Genomic DNA, 27,426 nt, shown 5'->3' with positions numbered 1-27,426 from the left:
AAACTGTTAAAATTAGTTAAAAGGTAGTTCATCAAGTTGAATAAAATAAATGGGTTTAGATCTATCTACAACCTTCATTGTTTGTGCTTTGAACCATTTAGATTTAAAAAAAAAGACTGGTCAGAGAGCTACTAACAACTGCAGCACATTAATCAATTCACAGTATCAAGGTTCAACCAGTTCAAACCTCCTTGTTAAACTCTTTTTAAAAATAAGAATGCAAAACACATAATTTAAGTTAGCAGAGCTATTCTACCTTTAAAATCATATCATCTAATAATGGATTAAAGTGATAAATGTTTGATAATAAAAATGTAATAATACCATTAATTTAGTGATAGCTCAAACTAAAAGGAAAAAAAAGTCAAGCAGCATATATTTCTAAGCTGAAAAGACTGCCTATAAAAGAAGCCCTTATTGTGAATGGCTTTTTTTCACATATAAAAATTTACAATTTTTCCACAAATGGTTCCTTTTATCTCTCTACTCAGCAAGAGCAAGTTATATTCCTTAACTTCATAGTCATAAGAAAAAGACCTTAGTGAAACAATACGAAAGGAGGTCAGCCGTTTTTTAATCATCACTGGAAGAGTCTGGTGGCAGACATACCACTGTAGCCTTCCTTCAATCAAAAAACACATGGCGGTGACAAACTACAACAGCAGTCCGGTTAACAGCTGTTGAGTTCCCAGGCCAGACAATGCAGCTCCTGCCTGGGTACTCACTGTACCCAACCAGCATGACTGTCCTTTCTTACGAGACAGAATAGATCCAAGATTTGACATTTTAATTCTGCCAGTCCATCTAAAAGCTTCAAGAAGAGGAAGAAAGATAAGAGCTTTCAAAAATCAATGTTTCCTGCTGTACTGCCTGAGTTTTCAAGATACTGTGAATCCCAACACACCATTACGACAAAAGAATAATTATAACAAAGAATGTCATCAATGAAAGTAAAATAGAAAAAAGAAATTACAAGGATAGATTTTATTGTTTTATTTGTAATATCAACAGAGAAAAACATTGTAAAAAGGTGACTTTTATTCCATTTATGATTATACATGACCACCATGTAGTAAACATAGTCCTGTAAATCCCAGGGGAAAAGAAAAAAAATCATTCTAGCAACTGATGGCTTGAATTAATCATCAGTAACTACTGTGTCATCTGTAGGCTCAGAAGGTCAAAATGCATTCACTGTTTCTAACACAGAGCATCTCTTTCTACTTTGCTACCTTGTATCAACCCCTTCAATAATAATATCAATTACTAAATCAGATTCAATACTTTTTCAAATAGTGAAATAATTATGGTTATATTTTAAATAGCAAGCTTAAATATGTATATTTATACTAGTCACTGATGATAAAGCATTAACATTAAACTTTTTTGGGGGGCCACACTGTGCAGCCTGTGGGATCTTAGTCCCCCAACTAGGGATCAAACTCTTATCCCTTGCAATGGAACCGCAGGGGAAGTCCCTAAAATTAAAGCTTAATCAGCAGTATTGTATAGAATTAGATCATTAGTTTGGTAGTCTGAAACACTTAAGTTTGTATCTTCATTCTTGGTATCAGTTTCTAGATCTAAGAAAATGTAATGAATTATTAGCTCAGGGGGACTGTGCTAATGTTCCCAAAAGTTACTCTCAACTGATTTCTTCAAAACAAATTACAGATAAAACATAATGCAGAACTACCCTTCCATTTAACAGTTTATTCAAATTATAACATATTCAAAATAAGTGCAAATGCCCCCCAAAACTAGCTAGTATAATTCATTTAAGAAGCTGTTTTCTTCCCAATTCAATACATAAATGAAATTGCCCCTTTAAAGAGTAAACACAGACAACATTTTGAACAAACATTAAATGAGCACCTACTAAGAGAAAGACACATAGAATACCATTCCTTGAGGAGATCACAATCTAACAGAGATGACAGACCTGACTTTAAACAATAGGTGAGTAAAAAGTAAAGTCGCTCAGTCGTATCCGACTCTGAGACCCCATGGACTGTAGCCTACCAGACTCCTCTGTTCATGGGATTCTCCAGGCACGAATATTGGAGTAGGTTGCCATTTCCTTCTCCAGGGGATCTTCCCGACCCAGGGATTGAACCCAGGTCTCCAGCATCGCAGACAGACGTTTTACCATCTGAGTCACCAGGGAAGCCCCATTAAAATGAAGTGGAAATTCAATTCATTTACTATGATAGCCTATAAACAGCCAATTAAGGATAGAACTACAATATACACTGTTTGGTAACTAACTCATTCTTTAAGATAATTTATGAGAAATTATTAGAACCATTATTGTCTCTTCACTGAAAACTGGCCATTCAGAATGAAGAAACACTACAATGTCATGTACAATTCAAACAAAGCAGAATTAAACAAGAAGAGATACCACCCTTCCTCGTAACAAAAGAAACACCTACCACAAGCACATCAGCACTTTACTTGCACCTGGTTGTTCTACTGCATATTAACATATAAATTAAGAAATATATTCACCTTGAACAGGAAACAGGGTTTTCACCTGTTTCGACAATGAGGATTGGCAGGGGCTGTCCAGAGTGCTATGTCGAGAACGATTCTGAGACTGAATCCTGACTCAGCCCAATGGCAATGAATGATTAGCAGGGTCTGCTCCAAGTGAGAAATGAGGAAGTGGGGGATATGTGCTGCATACTGGACATCTTTAGTGTCTGACATTTTCTCTGAAAAACTGTATCCCATTTGCATAGGACCCCACCAAAAAGGTGAAAATAACTAATTTAATATTACAGTCAACCAACAGCCACTAAATTAAGGGACAGGATTACAGTAAATACTGTTTGGGAAATCTATCTAGATCTTCTTTACTCAACAGACCCTGACTCAGGTGGCTGGGACCCCAATCCTCTAGTCCCTGAGTGAATTCTAATACAACATGGGACAATGAGGTTTCTTTCTTTTGGGAATTTAAAATTAGAATTCACAAGCAGCCAGTTCATCTTTATACATGTGGAACTGCACCATGCAAGCCATGGCAGTTAGGAGCTACCATTCAGACAGGGAAGCAAAGAAGCTACTCAGACTGAAGAGACATGCATAAAGAAAATCTACAGAGCCAGAGAAACCAGGGGGAAAAGGAGACTACTTTCTGGATTTCTGAAAACCTTCCTGTCCTATATCCCCATTTATCTGGAATATTAGATTCCCTTTTCTTTATTTAAGCTAGTTTTAATTTCTGTTATTTATAGTCAAAGTATATAAACTAATAAAGGATAATAGAGCGGTAAAATGATAAAAAAAATAATCTTGTGGTAGGCAGGGCAAAAACGGGGAGGAGGATAAACAGCATAGTTTAAAAAAAGTCAAATTACTTTCAATTGTACATTAAAATTTTGGTAAAATTCCTTCAATTTTGTACCTTCTTCTTAAAGAGTATATGTGATAAACATTGAGAAATCTGACCTTTGTTTCTTCTGTCCTCACTGCATCCAGCAAATAATGAAGAAGTTCCTGACTGTCCTGTTGTTGAAAACTTTTAAATGCAGGGGCCCTATGATTTAAAAACAAAACAGCAAAGAAAAATAAATAAATAAAGTCATTTTATCAATAATATATTACTATTATTTAAAATTACCTTGAAATAACATATATTCAATATTCATATATTCAAAGGTTCAATTTACTCCTTTTTCTATAAGTAGAAGCACAAAATACGGTCACTGTTCCCATGAGGATGAGATCTTCAGGACACTGAAAACAATATAGCTAACATTTATTAAGCAATGACTACACATCAAGTACCGTACATGTGTCAAGCTTCCCAGTACAGTATACTGAACTTTTATCTTGAGAATTTGGGGACACCCTTAAGATACATGACACACCACAGAATATCATAAAACTAGGAATATATATATACACACACACACACATTTTTTTCTCAAATTTCTATGAAAGAATAAATGAATGCTTTAAAGTTAAGCCAGGTCCTTCAGGAAATGTTTATTTCTAGGTACACAAGGGTTTTGTTTTTAACCATACTGGCAATATCTTGGAAAATTTACTTGAACACTGCATGCCTCAAAACTCATCTTAAAAAATAAGAAAACTAAGCTAGATGATCTATAACAGCACTTTTAGATTTTATAATTCTATAATTTTCTTACTTTATTGTATTACATCATGGGCTTCTGAGTCAGGACAGACGTCTATTTAAACCCTGCCTTGTTCTCATGAAAGAAGGGAAGCTACTCAACTTCTGGCAGTCTCAGTTTTCTTATACATAAAATGGGGGAAAACAATCACGTCTTCAGAGCATTCAGTTCAGTTCAGTTCAGTCGCTCAGTCGTAAGCACACAGCTGCAACTAAACAAATGTTAGTTCCTTCTCGGCATGTGTGCTAAGTAGCTTTCAGTTGTGTCCAACTCTTCACTGACCCTATGGACTGTAGCCCACCAGGCTCCTCTTGTCCATGGGATTCTCCAGGCAAGAATACTGGCGAGGGTTGCCATTCCCTTCTCCAGGGGATCTTCCCAACCCAGGGATCAAACCTGCGTCTCTTATGTCTCCTGCATTGGCAGGTGGATTCTTTACCACTAGTGCCACCTGGAAAGTCCCTTTCTCTTTGTAGTCCAAGACATAATGGCAATGTCACAGTACGTGTCAAACTACTCATATTAATCTCTAGGAGATCTTCCCTACCCAGGGATCGAACCAGGTCTCCTGCATCACAGGCAGACTCTTAACTGTCGGAGTCACCAGGGAAGCCCAGATAAGCATATTAGTGCTTCGTAATTCATGATCATTCAAATTAAGACGGTAGATATACCCACTTCTGACAAAGCTGATTAAAAAGAACTTTGGGAGAAAGTGGTCCTCTTTCAGTCTCCTTCATGCTGTGAAGAAACAGGAACAAGGCTGAGGTCAATGGTCCAGGGCTTGAAAGTTCCACCACTAACGGGTCCTTTAAAAATAGGATCAATTCTTTGTCAGAAATAAACAATTTTATTTTATTTTATTTTTTTATAGGACTGCTTTATTTTTTTTAATTATTTATATATTTGCATTACAATAGTTTAATATGAACAATCAGAACTAATGAACACTATAACAATATTTTACAACTGAAATAATTAAAATAAACTATAAAATTACTACATAAAACAGGTCTGATCTAGCTTATTTACTTTCTATAATCTCTTCAGTGCTGCAAAACCATTTAAAAAATAAACAATTTTAAAATAAAATGTCATTAAAAAATCTAAGAGAGAGCTATACAGTTTAAATGATGACTAAACCACCTCAAGTGTATTGAAAAGCTTTATTCCCTCATATACAAGATAACTATATAAAAAATGAAATTAAATGCCTTACCTTGAAAAATGTAGGTATTCTCATATCCCCTGCCCTTTACTTTATATAACTATTAGCTTAAGAGTGAAAAACCAATCATTCATTGCTTTTAACTGTCCCTTCATGTGCTCTCCTAAAATTACTCATTGACTTGCTATTTGTACATATTCACAAATAATCATCAACATTTATTAGCAAAACCCCATACTCTTTTTCCCAAATATTTTACTAACAAAATAAGGAATGGGAATTATGTCACAAAATACATAACCTTGTACTTATTTTATGCCTACTCTTAATAATAATGAAGTACTGAGTGTTTTCTCCCTAATTCAGGGACCAAGACATTTATCACTTCTGTTCAACATATTACTGGTCATTTGAGCCACAATAAGGTACGGAAAAGAAAGAAAAAGCATACAGATAACAAAGGCCCAAAGAAAACAGGTGGTGAAAGAGCACTGATCTATACTGATAGTCCCACAACTCAGGTCAACTATTATGACCTAAAACTAAAACCTAAGTTTGAAAATTTCCCTCTTCAGTTCAGTTCAGTTCAGTCGCTCAGTCGTGTCCGACTCTTTGCGACGCCATGAATCACAGCACGCCAGGCCTCCCTGTCCATCACCAACTCCCGGAGTTCACTCAAACTCATGTCCATCGAGTCGGTGATGCCATCCAGCCATCTCATTCTCTGTCGTCCCTGTCTCCTCCCGCCCCCAATCCCCCCAGCATTAGACTCTTTTCCAGTGAGTCAACTCGTCGCATGAGGTGGCCAAAGTATTGGAGTTTCAGCTTTAGCAGCAGTCCTTCCAATGAACACCCAGGATTGATCTCCTTTAGAATGGACTGGTTGGATCTCCTTGCAGTCCAAGGGACTCTCAAGAGTCTTCTCCAGCACCACAATTCAAAAGCATCAATTCTTCGGTGATCAGCTTTCTTCACAGTGAAAATGTCCCTCTTAGAATGACACAAACCTACAGTGATCAGCTATAATATCTGATTGCCATATAATAATTTCACAGCTTCAAGTGTGAAATACTTAAATCTAACATCAGATCACAGTTAGTCAGAAATCTTTTCAAACACCTATCATTATTTAGTAAAGCAGTCTTCACTAGCTCCCAAGATGGCAACTGGGCTCCACCATAAAAATCTCAAGAGAATGAAAGGGCAGTGAGTTTACAGACTGACTTTTCAACAAAAAAATACAACCATAGTGTCTTTCAAAACTGCTTCCTTGGAAGAAAAATCTAAGGTTAATACATTGGGCTAAGAAGTTTCAGAATTCCTCTTTTTTTTTAAAGAATTTCAACAGCCAGATTATGAGCTATACCTTCACTCTTTGTTCCTCTAAAACACACATAGACAAATCAATTTCTAACTGGAATCCTAATTATTAGTATAATACCCTCCAAGACCACCAGGAACACACTTGGAGCAGAAGAAGATGGGTTCATTACTTGTTGTTTTGAGGGGGAACACACACAACGGGGAACCATGGAGTGTCTCAATCAGAGGTATTCAAAAGAACCAGTGGAGGATTTGGGTTTCAGTTGGGTGGTTTAGGGAAGAAATTAATCTAAGGAAAATAATTTAAGAAAAGGTCTGCTCTCAGTTGGATGCTGTAAGAAAGTGGGGGTATTTCTAGGATGAAATACCTCAATAAAAGGAGACTAGAAAGAAGATAAAGCTGTAACAAGTGAAAAAAAAAAGTCACAGTGACTCATTTTGGCCAAGAGAAGGTGACTGGGATTTTCTCAGTGGAAGAGTAATCTTGGTTTAGACAAAAGTATTAAGTGGACTTGTTTTGTCTCATTTTAACAGTCTTGGAGTAACCTTGCTTGAGGCTGGTATTGTGTGAGGTTCACGTGAACAACATGGCCTAACTGTGGCTATCAGGCTAGCTTACGAGTGTCAGAGGCTGCCTTTTTCCCTTTCCCACTAGTTTAAAAACCCAATATCAAACTAGGCTCCAAAAAACCTTTAGATGATCACTATTAAAATTAAATCTACCTTTAAAGGATAAAAATGCTGTATTTAAGCAAATGTCACCGATAACTATAAATTTTATAATATAAAACAAGAATCCTAGACGTTTCATTCAACAAAAATCAAACGCTTTAGTCTTTTCTAGTATGTCTACTCAAAAGCTGCCTCAGTATTTTTTGTGTTGTTTGACTTATGAGATGTTTGAAGCATAACATATCTTAAAGCTCTGATTTTAGAAGTTTTAAGTCTTATTATTTATTTTCACAGAATGCTTTTGAATTATTTTTTTAAATTCTCTGACTACCATCTCAATGGATAGCTTTGAGAAGTAAGAAAAATAGATTTTGGCAACATCACCGGCTTATCTAAAAAGATCTATTATCCAGATAATTATACTTCTTACCAGTTGAGAGTCAGAGGAAGGAACAATCTTGAGTTTTGTACCATGTTCTTTGATTTCATTCATCAATTCAGTAAGAATGTAAGACTGTGCCAAATTCTGAAAGAAAATAAAACTATTATCTTCTGATTCAGTTATAATATGCCTCCAATTTCACAGAATAAATACTCTGTCCAAGTTTCAAATATCATCTGATATAGCAAAAATGTCTTTAGGTTTTAAGAAAATTTAACTAAATACATTTTACATTTAATAAATATCACTATTACTGACAGAGCCATGGTAAAATACAGAGGTCTTTCAGAATCACTGTGGAAAAAGAAGGCATATGTACTGTACGACAATGGCTAAAGTGAAAATGAAAGTCACTCAGTCACGTCTGACTCTTTGTGACCCCATGGCCTATACAGTCCACGGAATTCTCCAGGCCAGAATACTGGAGTGGGTAGCCTTTCCCTTCTCCAGGGGATCTTCCCAACCCAGGGATCGAACCCAGGTCTCCCACATGGCAGGTAGATTCTTTACCAGCTGAGCCCCAGGGGAAGCCCAATGGCTAAAGACAGCCTAAAACAATCAAAAAGAAAACAGACAAACTTCTAGACAAACATTTAGCAGTCCAAGGTGTGCCAAAAAACACAAATTAATTAAAACAAACTTTTACATTTTACAAAGCTTTCTCATGGCTCTTACCTGCATGACTGCATTAAAGAAGCAAGTATTTCCTAAATTTGTAATTCCCTTTACAGATGTTACACTGCCACCTTTTCTTCCCTTATTTTTTTCACCTGTTTCACATTTTTCTTCATAAACTTTTATGATTCTAGAAAATACACCTAAGTTAGAGAAAACACAATGGATATGAGATTTTAAATATATACCATTTGATACAATTTAAATATATTATTTAAAATTAAATAAGATTTTCCTCTGAATCAGTGTTTCTGAGGGGTAAGAACACAAATGGAAATAAGTAGCTCTTGTTTTGTATCTTACTGCTAAAGCAATACATTTTAATTCATCTTAATATATACACATCCATTCTTCAAACCTCCCTGTAGAATTCCAGATGAATTTAAAAATAAAGTAGTTTAAAATGAATTTTAAATAAGCAAGTAGAAAAGATCTTGGTTTCTAAATACCATTGTCCATTAAAACAAATGAACAGTCTTTGAGGAAAAGGCTGATTCTAAACCTGGGGCAGCAAAAGAGGCAAAATGAGCCTATACCATTTTTGTTATGCCAGAAAATAAGTGCTACAAAGAAGAAAAAGAGATGAGTATGTCAAAATACACAGGCATCATTTTGAACAGGTTTCCAGTGGTCCAATTTGGAACAATTTGAATATCAAAATAAAGAAGAATGCTGATAAGGGTATTACTCACTGAACAAAACGAGAATGAGTCGAATAGACTTTTTAAATGAGGATAAAAGATAAAAAGTTTCCTTACAAAAGAATGCCAATTAATAAACAGAAGAAATGTAACAGAATTTAAAAAGCACCATACAGTAGTAATTTGGGGATGGTATAGTTCTTACTTTCTATCAACTAGAAACTGTCAAAATAAAATCCATGGATGCTCAAGTCTTTTATATAAAATGGCACAGTATTTGCATGTAACATACACACATCCACCCATGTACTTGAAATCATCTCTAGATCACTTATAATACCTAATACAATAAAAATGCTATGTAAAGAAACAGTTGCCAGTGAACAGCAAATTCAGGTTTTGCTTTTAGGAACTATCTGGAATTTTGAGGGGAATATTTCTGATCTGTGGTTGGCTGAATCCAAGGATGCAGAACCTGGGGCTGGGGAGTGGGGAACCCCACAGTATAATATAAAAAGTAAAATACCTAATACTTAAGGGTATGGTAAAGTGCATGTTTTGGGCTTACTGACTTGCATAATTAACACTGATTTGCAAATTATATCAATTCATCATGTTTAATAACTATGAAAATGAAGAAAATTTTCTAACATTTATGAACTGACATTATTATTATCTATTTAACAGATTTCCAAACCATTATAATTTGAAGTTTGACAGAAAACTGCCAAGTTCTCAAATCTTCTGATTTTAAAGGGATTTATATTCCTTTCAACTCTCAGATTTTAGAGTATTTACAATTATATTTTTATTTACCTAATACTGACATCGGAGAAGGAAATGGCAACCAACCCCTTCCAGTATTCTTGCCTGGAGAATCCCATGGACAGAGGAGCCTGGCAGGCTGCGGTCCATTGGGTTTCAAAGAGTTGGATACAGCTGAAATGACTTAGCATGCACACACACAATACTGACATGCTGTCCTGCATTGCTAATTAACTTTTAAGTGGCTGTCTGCTTCTCCAACCAGATTCATGGAGGTGAGAGAATGTCTCTTATGACTGCTCTATCCTCCACAGGGGTGTGATGTTGAAGAGAACATATATATTTTAAAAGCATATTTTATAAATGAAAACCGACAACATTAAACAGCAAATACAGTCAAATTTTAGCTTTATATGCTTCCAATGACTTCTTAAGAGGAAATAAATTAAGACATCTCCTCCCTGGCCTTCTGTACAAAAGCATTATGGGAGATATAAAGGAGCTGAGGCGGCCCTTTTCTCAGGGACAGGAGCGGGAAACAAACACCACCAAGAGAAACTTCAGTCTCAGGCACTGGCAGACTGACATCATGCACACTTTGTCGGTCAAATTAGGCTTGACTTGGAACCTGTGACTTCTGCCAAAGAAAAGGCTTCCAGCTATAGGGCTCCAGTATCAATCAAATGGGATGATTTACATATTTTCTTATATGGTTTTTATAAGGATTAAATGAGCTAAACTTGCTTTGCAAAGTATCCGGCATGCTAAGCACTATGCAAGTATGTGAAAAACAGCCCAGAGAGCCCCCCGAAAGGGCTATTCATGCCAACATCCACATCTTCATGAGCTATTTGTCATGTTCATTGTTTGCTCTCACTTTCTTCTCTTTAATCATTTCCTGTATTTTCCGGGGATTTTCTCCTCAAGTTTATCTCATTTCTAATTGGATTTCCTAAATTGCTAATATGAGTTTTGCCTTTTACACTGACTTCGTGGTTTTTGTGATCCTGCTTTTATTCCTAATGTGGAAACATCTTAGTGAGAAAAATAGATCTGTGGGTTCTCAGATGTTTCTTTCACTGACTAAATCTATTACAAAGAAAAGATTTTTCTTTCAACTCAACTTTTACCCTGTGACACAACATTTTATCATAAACTCTATTACCTGTTTTTCCCCCTTTATTCCTGTTTTCCCTTATATTCCTATGTTAAACACTATTGGTTGTTACTGGATATTTGTTATCCAGATAACGAAGAGTCGTTTTTAAATCCTAACCTTAGAATTCTGAATTAACACAAAAAAGAACTAGTAAAATAGATCTCTCCTCCTGTCCTCCAGATATTAAAATAAATGATAAGAATTATACCCCATACTAGAGCCTGGGGACAAAGCTTGGTACAATCAATGGAGAGGGTCACTGAAGTACAGAGGCTAGGCGCAGAGAAAAGGAAAAGTGGGAAAAGGCCAGACAGTTTTCAAACTTGCAAGGAAATGTAAAAGCAAATGAAACAAGCCAGTCAGTGCTTAAGAAGCACTGCACAAACAAGAGGAAGCCCCATGCCGATCCTGGCTTGCAAACGGGAGCAGTCCATCTCTTAATTACATCTGATATTCTAACTAAAGTCCAGAATTGGCAGATTTCAGGCTCTCATTGTAGCTGTTGCCACTGGATGGCTTCACAGTTATTTTTAAGAGATTTAGGATGAAAGGATAGTTAAATCCAAGCAGTGTCCCGTCTTTTGGGGCAAGGCTGTTGCTGTGATTTTACAAAACTCATTCTCCAACTGGTTAAGTGATTTGCCCTGAATTAAAAATGATAATCTTTTGATTATAAATCCATTGTCATTTTGCCAGGTAATTTTTCTTCAGTGATTTATGCACAATGAGAAGAATTACAAAAAAATAGCAGGCAAGATTCATACAGATTTGACTGTTCTCAATCCCTAACAAATATGACTTCTCACAAATATTCCCTTTAGTTAACGTTCTTAATAAATGTTGCCACGTTTTAGCTTATTATGAAAACAGAGTGGCTGAGGGAAATAAACTATATAGTTATTAACTCTATATAAATATATACTATATACCTATAAATTATATTTATTATTCACTCAGGAAAATACTTCCAGAACTAAATTATATTTTAATCTTATAAGGCCAAATAATATTTGTTAAACCATAAAGTGCAAATGATTTATGTATCTGTATACCACATTTACCCATCAGTTTTCAAAACATCTGGGATAGCATCTTAAAGTAAACAATGTTCATAAGACCATCTGGTCAAAACTGCAGGCAAAAAAAAGCATAAGCATATGGAAAACCAGATTTTACCCTTCCCTTCAGCAGTAAGGGATGACAAATGTCAAACCTAGATATATCCACGCTTCACTGTGCGATGCTTTTCAGCACCACCTGGCTCTCCATGCAGAGCCACCAAATATGGACAGCACTGCCAGGAAGAACATATCCACGGGGCAATGGCAATAAAAACAGTTTATTTCATGGTTAAATAGCTACTTCGCACAAGTGGCAAGAGTCTGTTTTGTTGACTTTTACATGTAACTCTGTGAGAACATGTTCAAAATTAATTATGTTATTTGGCTTGAATATTAAACAGATCCAATAATAGGACTAGAAAACGGACTGACATTTTCTAAGAACTATTTATATGTATCTTATTTTTTTTTTCAACTGCAAAAAGAAAAAAAAACCCGATGCCATACCTAAGTTATCCCTCTCTCAAAATAATGCCATTTATGTTATAAACCATGAGCACCCCATCAAAAGACGGGAACAGCTTTTGTTAATTCATATATATATATATATAACTGTATCACTTTGCTATACACCTGAAACAAACACAACACTGTTAAATAAAATATAGTACAATATAAAATAAAAATAAGTAACAGACCTTTGGGGCTTTACACAGAGTTAGAGTTCCTATCAGAGGGATAACAGCACCACAGCTGTACTGAATCCTCATGAAGGAGGCACACGAATGACTGGATTATAAGAGTTACAAGAATGAGAGCTGCTCAATTCCAGAAACTACAGCTCACAGAAAACCAACAAAGGCACGAGATACAGACCATTTACTTATGAATGTGTAAAACTCAAGAAAGTCCACATTATTCCTACAACATGTTGAAAGTGCTTCAGAATTCACAAAATACTAATTTTCTTATGGTTCTGGTTAAATTATATATACCGGTTTATAACAAATGAGAAATCAAACAAAATGAGACACCAGAACTAGAAAGGTGGCATAGAAATACAAGAAACTATTCTTAAGTAATCTTTTAAAACTTTGAACAGAGTTACAGATTTTACCATTTGTTATATGTATCTTATTTAAAGTGCATGTTTTTCATTTTACTAAGCAGCATGCTTACAATGAAACAGTTATATATGAAAGGTTATATAAATGTATGTAAACTATAAATGTAAAATGTAACAGTTCAAATAAAATTGCTTTATTAAAGGTCCACTGTGCACCAGGTACTGTATGTACCACTATCTGAAATTATTTATAATTAATTGCCTATGATTTATGACTAGAGTATAAGGAATTGACACACAGTGAATAGCATAGAGAAATTTAGCCTGAAATTCATGATTCCGTTCCATTCTGTCGCTCAGTCGTGTCCGACTCTTTGTTACCCCGTGGACTGTAGCCTACCAGGCTTCTCCGTCCATGGGATTCTCCAGGCAAGAATACTGGAGTGGGTTACCATTTCCTTCTCTGATTACATCATGGTAAAACTTTTAGAAACTAAGTATTCATGTACATTTGCTTACTGAAACTGTCAGCTGCCAGTTTAAGGTTCCAGTTGAAAACAAGGGTGTTTGAATCAGTCTCACAATTATCTGACATACAGACAGGTATGCATTTTAATAAAGTGCAATTTGTTACTTCCAACGTAGAATAATTACTGATCATTTTGCTTTTAGAGACAACAAAGGTTTCTCAATCTGGCAGCAATTTTAGATCATATTCACTTTAAGAACTCTTCCTTTATGAACACAGAATGAATGCACCAAGGGCTGAACTTCAAGACGTTTTGAAGGATGGTATAATTAAAAGAACAAAGCTGCTACAACAATAACAAAAAAATAAACTAGACAAAGTCTTCATCATTTTCTGGCTGAAGCACCAACAGAGCTAAAAGAAAGAGAAAAAAAAAAGTTTTCAAAATTTTGCTGCTGCTGCTGCTAAGTCACTTCAGTCGTGTCCGACTCTGTGTGACCCCATAGACAGAAGCCCACCAGGCTCCCCTGTCCCTGGGATTCTCCAGGCAAGAACACTGGAGTGGGTTTCCATTTCCTTCTCCAATGTGTGAAAGTGAAAAGTGAAAGTGAAGTTGCTCAGTCGTGTCCTACTCTTAGCGACCCCACGGACTGCAGCCTACCAGACTCCTCTATCCATGGGATTTTCTAGGCAAGAGTACTGGAGTGGCTTGCCATTGCCTTACCTCAAATTTTGCTACCATAAAAATGAGTCCAACACAAAGATTCCCTACCTTTTAAACCAACTCTAGATATTAAATTATAAACTTTAAAAAATCCTTAATGTACCAGAAAATTGTAAGTGAATATCTTTATAATCTTATAATACAAAAGACTTTCAAAGCACGACCTCAAAGGGTAAAAAACCGTTACAGAAAAGACTGGTGGACTTAGTAACAAGACTCTAAAAACTTCCATTACTGCTCCCTCCAAGCCCCCAAAAACAAAACCAAAAAAATCACTAAAAACTATAAAGAAAGTTAGATACAGAAAAATGCTTTGCATAGTCTTTCCAGAGGGCAACTTAACAACAGTAATCAAAATTCAAGATGTGCTTATAAACTGGCCAGAAATTCCAAAAAATTTAACCTACAGAAATAAAGAAGCAAATACACAGAGATGCAGTTTTGCTTATCATAGGAGAAAATTGAAAACAACCAACAGTGGATTTGTTGCCAAATAATATCAAATGTCACTCTTCTCGCAAAGGCATAAATATTTGTGAACTGTCTTGGTTAAACCAGAGCTGGAACACTAGCGCATCCTGAGTGTCCCAAAGGCATGAGGAAAGCAAACTTATTTTGCAGTTTGCTTATTTAAAGAAAGAATCTGAAAGCATCATCTCCTCTGATAACTTTCCTCATTGTAAAGATCATGATCAAACAAAGGCACACAGCTAACTGTACAGAGTAGATTCAAACCTGGGAAATCTGGGTCAGAATCCACACATCCAATATGATCTGCTATCTGTCTGTCTAACAACGGATGATAAGGTTACTAAGTGTAACAACTTAAGACACTGATAAAATGCTAGTGGCGATAGAAAAGACTACTGCTTTCAAGCAAAAGTTGGATATAATCAATTGCTGGATGTCTTTGGTGTATGAATTTATAGCTTTATTAAAGTTTACAGCAGCCCTTCTCAAAGGGTTCATCAGAAAATATTAAGCCCTAATGCTCTACATACCCACTGTATGCAATTTAACATCTTACTCTATACCCAGAAGGGTACAAGTTAGCACCATTTTGGGGAGAACTGAGTAAATTCATTCAAGTGGTTTTCTGTGTTCTATAGTTCGGAAGAGGAACTCAAGATTTAAATCCCTACAGGTAACAAGTTGTTTTTTTAAATGTTCAACTTTTTTTATTGTCCCTAACCCCTTTCATATATGGTAATAACTATTTTTAGTACTTATTTATTTATTTTTTTTTGAGACAGGGTCTCGCTATGTTGCCCAGGCTGGAGTACAGTGGCTATTCACAGGCGCGATCCCACTACTGATCAGCACGGGAGTTTTGACCTGCTCCGTTTCCGACCTGGGCCGGTTCACCCCTCCTTAGGCAACCCGGTGGTCCCCCGCTCCTGGGAGGTCACCATATTGATGCCGAACTTAGTGCGGACAACCGACTGGCATAGTGCACTGCAGCCCAGAACTCCTGGGCTCAAGCGATCCTCCAGCCTCAGCCTCCCAAGTAGCTGGGATTACAGGCACGCACCACCGCGCCCGGCAGTACTTATTTTTTGAAAAAGGAAATTTTAGGCATACAACTGTCACTTTATAGCAGAACTGTATTATTTATTTTAAAAAGTTAAAGTATTACATTACACATTGTTACTGTAAAAGGGTACAATATTATTTATACTCATATATTATTTCAGATTCCAAATGTATATACTTTCTTATTTCAAAAAAAGGTACAACAAACTTAATAAAACCAAAGACCCAACATGTCTTTTTACATCAGGAGCATAAGCTTGATGAATTGAACAGAATATAATATTTTATGCTCTCTTTAAGCTCTTTGACAGAGAAGGCAATGGCAACCCACTCCAGTACTCTTGTCTGGAAAATCCCATGGGCAGAGGAGCCTGGTGGGCTGCAGTCCATGGGGTTGCTAAGAGTCAGACACGACTGAGCAACTTCACTTTCACTTTTCACTTTCATGCATTGGAGAAGGAAATGGCAGCCCACTCCAGTGTTCTTGCCTGGAGAATCTCAGGGACGGGGGAGCCTGGTGGGCTGCCGTCTATAGGGTCGCACAGAGTCGGACACGACTGAAGTGACTTAGCATGCATGCATGCATGCATAAGTTAAAATGGCATCCCATCAGTATTACTCAAATTTGCTGGTTTAGAAAACAATGTGGGATTCTCTATCATCTGCCTAGTTCACATATATGCAATGACACAATTTCGACAGGAATTCCTATGTTTGTAGAATACTTCTGTGACATTTAAAAGACTATTAAAATGAGCAATAAGCCCTCTGAGAAATTTGACTCACTTTTAACAATCATATTTCTGGTTTTCTGGGTGGGTCTCACAAGAAAGTTTTCTTGCTCTTTTTCCAATCTTGTGTTATATATGATCTTTTCATTATAAGGAGATTTTATTTGTTGTTTTTAGTTTTCTGACATGTGTTTGAGATAGAGATTGTGGAGAGTTTTTTTTTTTTTTTTTAAAGCAAATCCTAGCATCAGATGTGAGATCTACACAGCTGTAAGCATTCTTCTGGGAACCAGCACTGGGGTTCCCTCAACTGCTTAATGCAATTACCTAAACCAGTCATGTAGTATTAATGTAATTTGCCCATTTCTACAGCTGAAAAGAAGTTTAATCTTTAAAGAGTAAAAAGGAAAAACTTGCTATCCCACTATTCCAATACCTTGGAATCAAATAACAATGACTTCACCTGGTTGTTCTCCAAATTCCTCTACCTCCTGGTTAACCATTGTCCTTAGAAGTCTGGATTGAGTAATATAATAAAATGACCCTGCCGTAGGGCAGGGATACATACAAGGGCATTCTTAATCTATCTCCACTGCACAGTAAGTGGTCTTTCTAAAATACATAACTGATCATCCACGTCCCTGCTTAAAACCTATAAGTGGCTCAATACTGCCTGCAAGATAAACTCTAAACTTATAAGGCCCTTCAATAGGTATTTCCACATACCTCCAGATTCTCACCTCTCACCACGGCCATCATCACAAAACTCAATCTTGCAGCTATACAATCCCCTGAACAGATCCTTCATCAATAAGCAATCTCCCCTTCCCTTTCTGCTTAGCTAATATTTAGCTGTCCTTCAGCTCCCTGCTTAGCTAATATTTAGCTGTCCTTCAGCTTCCAGCTTAGAAATCTCTTACTCTAAATAAAAATTTCCTGGATCCTCTATCGAGGTTAGATACCACTTCAAAGTGTTCTCATAGTCCACTGTACGTGCTCCATCACAGCACTATTTAAGCAGCAATTATAATTATGACTTGTCAATATCCCTCACTGACTAAAAGATCAATAATGGCAGGAACTGAGAAAGAGATCTGTCTCATGCACTACTGTATCTCCAACATCCAGCAGTTTCTGGCACAAGGCAGAACCTAAGCTGCATTAAAAGACTGAATGAACAAATAATTTGATAATATTCAGGGGTGTTTTGGTGAAAATGCAAGAATTCAATTCAACAGTATTTACTGCCTACTTCTATGAGGATCAGAAAGAACGTAAGCCAGGGTACATTCCTCAAGACATGTACAGTTGTACAAATCAGACACAGATACACACAAAAGCTGAACACCACAAAACCGAATGTTAAGATTATAATGTAGGCTACACAGAAGAGATAAAACAAAGAATTGGGAAAGTGTCACTGAAGTAGGATCTGAGCCGAGAATTCAGGCAAGAAAGATGGAAGACAGAAACTACAAGGACAGAAATGTGCTAGTTCAGCAGTTCTCAAAGTGGGTCTGAAGATGACCTCCATCTCGTGAGCGTCCTTAAGCTCAACAGCTTAAGCTTATTTTTGTAATAAACCCAAGATGTTATCTGACTTTTTAACTTTCATTCATTCTCAATTATACAGTTTTCTAGCAGCTACATGCCATGTGATATCAGAACAGATTGGATGCATAAGTATGAGAGTATATAGAGAATCCAGCTGTTTCTATTAAGCTAGACAATTCAAGAGATTTGTAAAAATGTAAAACAATGCCACTGATTAGGTTTGTGTAGCTCTGGAAACAGTTCTTTGTCCTAAAAATACGATATTTGTGTTAACATGTCATGGAATTACTGTTATTTTTCAGCAAAATTAAAAAAAATACTAATTTTTTAATTTTAATTTCTAATTTGAGAAATGTTGATAGACAGAGTCTAAAGAGCTACTGGGAACAAAACTTGAGATTCACTGAGCAGAGACTGAACTAGATGTATCAGATGTGAAACGAGCCCAGGCATCATGTAACTTAAAAACATGTTTAACGTACAGGTACAGGCTTTCCTCTCAGTAGTTATCTTTACTTAACATATAAAAAGGCTCCTTTTAAGTCACTCTTATCCTTTCACTGCAATACTTTGGCCACCTCATGCGACGAGTTGACTCACTGGAAAAGACTCTGATGCTGGGAAAGGTTGGGGGCGGGAGGAGAAGGGGACGACGGAGAATGAGATGGCTGGATGGCATCACCGACTCTGTGGACATGAGTTTGAGTGAACTCCGGGAGTTGGTGATGGACAGGGAGGCCTGGCGTGCTGTGACTCATGGGGTCGCGGAGAGTCGGACACGACTGAGCGACTGAACTGAACTGACTGAAGCTGCTAAAGCTGAAACTCCAATACTTTGGACACCTTATGCGACGAGCTGACTCAGTGGAAAAGAGTCTGATGATGGGAGGGATTGGGGGCGGGAGGAGAAGGGGACGACAGAGAATGAGATGGCTGGATGGCATCACCGACTCTGTGGACATGAGTTTGAGTGAACTCCGGGAGTTGGTGATGGACAGGGAGGCCTGGCGTGCTGTGATTCATGGGGTCGCAAAGAGTCAGACACGACTGAGCGACTGAACTGAACTGATCCTTTCACTTGAACACAATGTATACGGTTTAATAGTCTTTTTGAGTTCCCATATACAAACATTTTTATATTTCCACAATCTTCATGATTATCATTTAAAATAGCTATATAATCATATCCAGCATTCTTATAAACCTAACTACCAACTTCCATATTTGATCTCTAAAGTATTTTATAATAATATTACTATCCCAAAAAATTTACTTCTAGAATACCATGGGATCTTATTTTAAATCAAACTTGCCCAAGAGCTACTGAAACTTGGAACACAGAGATAATAACATTTTGACCTAGAACTTCTGGAAACCCTGAAATCAGAACTCTGTCTCTCCCTGACTTTAAAGGTTCCACACTCTCAACTCCTTCAAGAACCTGTTTCCGCTATTCCAAGTGCTACCCTGGTTCCATAAACACAGTTAAAGCTTACATTAGCATTTCCTTCTCACCAGCTGAAATGATGTCTTCTACCTATCAAAGTTTATCCTTTAAGGACCAACTTGGAAGCTAGATCATCCACTCATGCGTGATTCCTACTGAGTTCAGTTGAACACTGTATTCCTCTTTGAATTTCTGAAGGACTCTATGTGAATATCACTCAAAATAGAAATTATATTCGAATTACATCATTATGCTTTTAATTTCACACCTTAAACCTTAACAAAGGTCTTGTCAAGCTCTCTTCTATGGGAAAGATGGATAAAGTGCTAAGGAAAATGAGGTTCAGACAAGACTTCCCTGGTGGTCCAGTAGTTAAGACCCAACACTCCCAATGCAGGGGGCCTGGGTTTGATCCTTGGTCAGGAAACTAGACTTCACAAGATGCAACTAAAGATCCTACATGTCGCAACCAAGACCTGGCGCAGCCAAATAAATAAATATATTTAATATTTTTAAAAAAGAAAAGAAATAAAAGAATGTGAAACTCAGATAAACAATAATCTGCTCCAGGTCACAGAGCTAGTGATTGAAGAGAGTCAGATTTGAATGCCAAATCCCCCCATGATTTTTCTCCCATACCAATCCACACTCCCTACCTTCAGTTCAGTTCAGTCGCTCAGTAGTGTCTGACTCTTTGCGACCCCATGAATCACAGCATGCTAGGCCTCCCTGTCCATCACCAACTCCCGGAGTTCACTCAAACTCATGTCCATCGAGTCGGGGATGCCATCCAGCCATCTCATTCTCTGTCGTCCCCTTCTCCTCCTGCCCCCAATCCTTCCCAGCATCAGAGTCTTTTCCACTGAGTCAGCTCGTCGCATGAGGTGGCCAAAGTATTGGAGTTTCAGCTTTAGCATCAGTCCTTCCAATGAACACCCAGGATTGATCTCCTTTAGAATGGACTGGTTGGATCTCCTTGCAGTCCAAGGGACTCTCAAGAGTCTTCTCCAACACCACAGTTCAAAAGCATCAATTCTTTGGCGCTCAGCTTTCTTCACAGTCCAACTCTCACATCCATACATGACCACTGGAAAAACCATAGCCTTGACTAGACGGACCTTTGTTGGCAAAGTAATGTCTCTGTTTTTTAATATACTATCTAGGTTGGTCATAACTTTCCTTCCAAGGAGTAAGCGTCTTTTAATTTCATGGCTGCAATTAGCATCCACAGTGTTTTTGAAGCCCAAAAAAGTCTGACACTGTTTCCACTGTTTCTCCATCTATTTCCCATGAAGTGATGGGACCAGATGCCATGATCTTTGTTTTCTGAATGTTGAGCTTCAAGCCAACCTTTTCACTCTCCTCTTTCACTTTCATCAAGAGGCTTTTTAGTTCCTCTTCACTTTCTGCCATAAGGGTGGTGTCATCTGCATATCTGAGGTTATTGATATTTCTCCCAGAAATCTTGATTCCAGTTCATGCTTCTTCCAGCCCAGCGTTCCTCATGATGTACTCTGCATATAAGTTAAACAAGCAGGGTGACAATATACAACCTTGACGTACTCCTTTTCCTATTTGGAACCAGTCTGTTGTTCCATGTACAGTTCTGACTGTTGCTTCCTGACCTGCATACAGGTTTCTCAAGAGGCAGGTCAGGTGGTCTGGGATTCCCATCTCTTTCAGAATGTTCCACAGTTTATTGTGATCCACACAGTCAAAGGCTTTGGCATAGTCAATGAAGCAGAAATAGATGTTTTTCTGAAACTCTCTTGCTTTCTCCATGATCCAGATGATGTTGGCAATTTGATCTCTGGTGCCTCTGCCTTTTCTAAAACCTGCTTGAACATCTGGAAGTTCACGGTTCACATATTGCTGAAGCCTGGCTTGGAGAATTTTGAGCATGACTTTACTAGCATGTGAGATGAGTGCAATTGTGCGGTAGTTTGAGCATTCTTTGGCATTGCCTTTCTTTGGGATTGGAATGAAGACTGACCTTTTCCAGTCCTGTGGCCTCTGCTGAGTTTTCCAAATTTGCTGGCATATTGAGTGCAGCACTTTCACAGCATCATCTTTCAAGATTTGAAATAGCTCAACTGGAATTCCATCACCTCCACTAGCTTTGTTTGTAGTGATGCTTTTTAAGGCCCATTGACTTCACATTCCAAGATGTCTGGCTCTAGGTCAGTGATCACATTATCGTGATTATCTTGGTTGTGAAGATCTTTTTTATACAGTTCTTCTGTGTATTCTTGCCACCTCTTCTTAATATTTTCTGCTTCTGTTAGGTCCATACCATTTCTGTCCTTTATCGAGCCCATCTTTGCATGAAATGTTCCCTTGGAATCTCTAATTTTCTTGAAGAGATCTCTTGTTTTTCCTATTCTGTTGTTTTCCTCTATTTCTTTGCATTGATCGCTGAGTAAGGCTTTCTTATCTCTCCTTGTTATTCTTTGGAACTCTGCATTCAGATGCTTATATCTTTCCTTTTCTCCTTTGCTTTTCGCTTCTCTTCTTTTCACAGCTATTTGTAAGGCCTCCTCAGACAGCCATTTTGCTTTTTTGCATTTATTTTCCATGGGGATGGTCTTGGTCCCTGTCTCCTGTACAGTGTCATGAACCTCCATCCAGAGTTCATCAGGCACTCTATCTATCAGATCTAGTCCCTTAAATCTATTCCTCACTTCCACTGTATAATCATAAGGGATTTGATTTAGGTCATATCTGATTGGTCTAGTGGTTTTCCCTACTTTCTTCAATTTAAGTCTGAATTTGGCAATAAGGAGCTCATGATCTGAGCCACAGTCAGCTCCTGGTCTTGTTTTTGCTAACCGTATAGAGCTTCTCCATCTTTGGCTGCAAAGAATATAATCAATCTGATTTCGGTGTTGACCATCTGGTGATGTCCATGTGTAGAGTCTTCTCTTGTGTTGCTGGAAGAAGGTGTTTGCTATGACCAGAGCGTTCTCTTGGCAAAACTCTATTAGCCTTTGCCCTGCTTCATTCCATGCTCCAAGGCCAAATTTGCCTGTTACTCCAGGGGTTTCTTGACTTCCTACTTTTGCATTCCAGTCCCCTATAATGAAAAGGACATCTTTTTTGGGTGTTAGTTCCAAAAGGTCTTGTAGGTCTTCATAGAACCATTCAACTTCAGCTTCTTCAGCTTTACTGGTTGGGGCATAGGCTTGCTGCTACTGCTAAGTCGCTTCAGTCGTGTCCGACTCTGTGCGACCCCACAGACGGCAGCCCACCAGGCTCTGCTGTCCCTGGGATTCTCTAGGCAAGAACACTGGAGTGGGTTGCCGTTTCCTTCTCCAATATTGAGTGGTTTGCCTTGGAAACAAACAGAAATCATTCTGTCGTTTTTAAGATTGCATCCAAGTACTGTATTTCGGACTCTTTTGTTGACCATGATGGCTACTCCATTTCTTCTAAGGGATTTCTGCCCACAGTAGTAGATATAATGGTCTGCTGCTGCTGCTAAGTCACTTCAGTCGTTTCCGACTCTGTGTGACCCCATAGACGGAAGCCCACCAGGCTCCCCTGTCCCTGGGATTCTCCAGGCAAGAACACTGGAGTGGGTTGCCATTTCCTTCTCCAATGTGTGAAAGTGGAAAGTGAAAAGTGAAAGTGAAGTCGTGTCCGACCCTTAGCGACCCCACGGACTGCAGCCTACCAGGCTCCTCCATCCGTGGGATTTTCTAGGCAAGAGTACTGGAGTGGTCATCTGAGTTAAATTCACCCATTCCAGTCCATTTTAGTTCACTGATTCCTAGAATGTCTACGTTCACTCTTACCATCTCCTGTTTGACCACTTCCAATTTGCCTTGATTCATGGACCTAACATTCCAGGTTCCTATGCAATATTGCTCTTTACAGCGTCGGACCTTGCTTCTATCACCAGTCACATCCACAACTGGGTATTGGTTTTGCTTTGGCTCCATCCCTTTATTCCATCTGGAGTTATTTCTCCACTGATCACCAGTAGCATACTGGGCACCTACCGACCTGGGGAATTCCTCATTCAGTATCCTATCACTTTGCCTTTTGATACTGTTCATGGGGTTCTCAAGGAAAGTATACTGAAGTGGTTTGCCATTCCCTTCTCCAGTGGACCACATTCGGCTGTGGTCCATGTGATCAGATCGACTAGTTTTCTGTGATTATGATTTCAGTGTGTCTGCCCTCTGATGCCCCCTCACAATACCTACCGTCTTATTTGGGTTTCTCTTACCTTGGTCATGGGATATCCTTTGTGATAATAAATACACAAGAAATCTATAAAATTCAATGGAATCAGACTGTCTTTATTCTTAACCTCAAGGAAGCTCTAATGTAAAAAATCCAGAGAAAATTATTTCTCCAGCTGTATTTTTGGCACCGATGCCATCCTGTCCCTACATTTCTTCTTATGGCCAACAAAAGTAATGTGCAGCTTTCAGGAGACAGCCATCAAGACCAACATCTGCTCTCTAAGTATTAAATATCTACAACCACCATATTTTCCAATGAGTGAGTGATAAAATTAATCATTTCTTCTGCTGTCCAAGAACCGGTATTTACCTCCTCTAGATCCTCCTCCAGTGTTTTCCACCATTACTGTCTCAGGGCAAATAGCTTATAAAAATCATTCTCTACTGGGCTACAGAAAACACAGCTGAAAACTATACTTTAATATAATTTTTTAGTTTCTGATGCCACATGCTAAGCAGTTCAATTCCTGCTCCAAAGGCATTTCAAAAGTTTCATGGCCATTTATCCCCATTCACCTTGTTAACCAAAATCCTGAGATCTGTACTTGATGCCTCCTACTCTTCCTCACTCATACACCTAGTCCACCACTCTCCACCAGAACCCGGCCTCATCTCTTACCTGCCCTACCCCAATAACCTCCTTAAGGATCTCCCCACCTCCACTCTTCACGCACAACAGTCTATTCTCCATTTGGCAGAGTAATCTTTATTTTTAAAAAAGACGGAATGACTACTACAGTTCTACTTAAAACGCTTTAACAGTTTCCATGACTTTTCCAATAAAATAAAAATTCTTTACCATGGAATTCCCTACGGATAAGTATTCTTCATGACCTGACAACCGTATCTTGACTTCATCACATTCTGCTCTCTCCCAGCAAACCACACTCCAGCCATGTAAGCCTTTCTTGATCACTATGACCGTGAGATCCCCTATCACTGCAATCTGTTTCTTTGTAGCACTTATCAGAAATTACATGTGTGTTATGTTTGGTTCTCTCCCTCTGCTCTAAACTTCATGAGAACAAGTTAAAACTGTTTTTGTTTTATCACTTCATATCAAATAAAGTATTAAGTGCTATGCACTTAACATTTTTGACTGAAGAAACTGCTTCCCTATATATTCTTAATATGTATTAACATGTGTTACATACTGCTTATATGTTAGATAAGAAAATACAATATATATATATATAATACATCACTTCCATAATAAAGAACTTGGCTGCTCTTTGTTCCAAGTTCCTGAGAAGACCTTTCTAAATCTTGGATTTCCAGAGTGACTGGAGAATCTATTCTGCTTATGGTGGGCCCCTCACACCACTCTTGATAGTTTATGTTAGCAAAATGTCTTTTTTATTCATGTGGGACTCTAGAGGGTGTGCACTAATGAGATGACTCGGGATGGGGGCCAGCCATACCAAAAAGACCCAACATGTGATTAGAGGGTTGGGATACTGGAAAGTGAAAGTGAAGTCGCTCAGTCGTGTCCGACTCTGTGAGACTCCACGGACTATAGCCTACCAGGCTCCTCCGTCTATAGGATTTCCCAGGCAAGAGTACTGGAGTGGGTTGCCATTGCCTTCTCCAGGGGATTTTCCCAACCCAGGGATCGAACCCTGGTCTCCCGCAGTGCGGGCAGACGCTTTAACCTCTGAGCTACTGGAGGCTCAGTTAAATCATGTGGCCAGTGATTCAATCAACCACGCGTATACAATGAAACCCTACTAAAAACTCCAGACACCAAAGCTCCAGTGAGCTTCCCTGGTTAACAATACCCTGGGGGTACTGACAGATCACTGTGATGGGAAGGTGATGTATCCTGACCCCACAGGAAGAAGATACAAAAGCTTCATGTCTCGTACCTTCCCACATCTCAGCTTATGTCTTTTCTTTTGGCAGGTCCTGATTTGTGTCTTTTTTTGTTGTTGCTGCTATATTGAAACTGTAATTTTAAGTATAGCACTTTCCTATGTTCTGGTTCATTCCAATAAATTATTGAACTAAGAAGATAGTGGGCACCTGGATAGCCAGTTGGTCAGAAATGCAGGGGGCCTGAGAACTCCTAGCCTGAGAATAGGGTCTGATGTGAGGGCAATCTTTTGGGACCTGAGCCCTTAATCTTCCAAGTTAGCCCAAATCCAGGTAGTGAATGTCAGGATGGCATTATAATGATAACAAATAACAGACATCATTTCATAAATATGTGTCGAGGTTTATGTAAGTATTTTTATACACATTACTTCCTAATCTTTAGAGAACATGTCTAAGCGTTACAACAATCCCACTTGATAGAATTATCATACAAATAAGAAGTTAATGTCACATAGACAATTAAATTATTTAGGTGGAATCAAAATTCAAATTCAGCACCATCTGACTCCAAAGCCCACAATCCAGTAACCATCCTCTCCATCTTCTCATTATTAGTTACTTAAGTACAACACAAGATAACGTCACAAAATTGCTACCTAAGAATTCACAGCACTCATACTGAGAGGTCACACTAAAATTCAAAGTACTCTTTATAAATGTATTATTTCTTTATAAGAATTATAAAATATTATACTTTAATATAAATTTCTTTAGCAACTGCTGTTAACTTACTTGTCTGTGTTTTAGAAACATGTTTCTGGAGGAAATCAACTATCTGAGCCAAAACCTTCTTATTACAATGTGTTGATAATTTTTCATCACACTCATAACACCTGAAAAAAAATAAATTTAAGCAAATATTATGAAAACATGTTCAGTAGTTTTGAACATCAAGTAATAAAGTTAGTATTTATCTACTTTCGTCTTTAAATTAAGGGATAAGGGAAATATATAGGGTAAGACAAGAGAAATGAGATACGTCTACAGACATAACCGGGGACAGTTACAGAGCCTTAGTATTCAAATTAAGAGTCTGGGTCACCTATCCTAAGTGTAATGGAGTGCCATGAGAGGTTTTTAAGCAAGGGTTGCCAGGATCCAATTTACATTTTAAAAACATCACTCTGTCTAATGTCAGATTGGATGGCATCAGGAATAGCAGGAGATCAGGGTAGATGCAATGGCTCGAGAGAGAAATGAACAGATTTATATACTTTCAGGTATAGGCAGGAACAAACTGGACATGAAAAGAAAGAGGAAAGGGAGAAGCTGATGTGGGTATGTCAAGTGACTTGAACAGGAGCAATTCTGTCCCACCCACACCCCCTGGGACATTTGGCAAAGTTGTGAGATAGTTTTGATTATCACAACTGGCAAAGCTACTCTTGGCACCCAGTGGTTAGAAGCCAGGGCTAACTCTGTTCTCTCATGAGACAGTCCCCTTCACAATGAAGAATTATCAACCCAAATGACAACAGTACTGAAATTGAGAGATCCTTAAGTTTTCACAAACTGTATATGCTTAGGCTTAACCCTGTCAGAATCACCAAACTAGCTGACTATTGAAGAAGTGACACTTTCCTTCTCTGGAATTCTAATTTAGCAAAATCAACTAGCAAGAATTTTTCTTTAATGTATGGAGAAAACGTTAAAGAAAACTAGAGGTATGACTAAATTTCTTTCTTACTTAAATTTTATATTCATGGATAATGTTAATTTTCTT

General features: G+C 37.9%; 1 protein-coding gene and 1 non-coding gene across 6 annotated transcripts in view; both read right to left on the bottom strand.

Moving 5' to 3' along the window:
- Positions 1-27,426, bottom strand: part of USP45 (ubiquitin specific peptidase 45) — a 62,338-nt gene that overhangs the window by 24,798 nt on the left and 10,114 nt on the right. For all 5 annotated transcript variants that reach the window (XM_055433725.2, XM_088840694.1, XM_055433728.2 and 2 more), the window contains exons 5-9: positions 26,436-26,536; positions 8,429-8,571; positions 7,742-7,837; positions 4,827-4,957; positions 3,457-3,544 (exon numbers count right to left, since the gene is read on the bottom strand). In XM_055433725.2, coding sequence (XP_055289700.2) covers positions 3,457-3,544; positions 4,827-4,957; positions 7,742-7,837; positions 8,429-8,571; positions 26,436-26,536 — 559 coding nt within the window. The remainder of the gene's footprint in view (positions 1-3,456; positions 3,545-4,826; positions 4,958-7,741; positions 7,838-8,428; positions 8,572-26,435; positions 26,537-27,426) is intronic.
- LOC148776323 (signal recognition particle RNA) lies at positions 15,558-15,857 on the bottom strand. Its single transcript, XR_016038509.1, has one exon.

This window comes from Moschus berezovskii, chromosome 10, assembly GCF_049115385.1.
Source record: "Moschus berezovskii isolate FMDL1 chromosome 10, NW_MosBer_1.0, whole genome shotgun sequence".
Classification (NCBI taxonomy): Eukaryota; Metazoa; Chordata; class Mammalia; order Artiodactyla; family Moschidae; genus Moschus; species Moschus berezovskii.
Note: the sequence above shows the minus strand (reverse complement) of the source record. Positions and strands in the feature narration are given on the sequence as shown.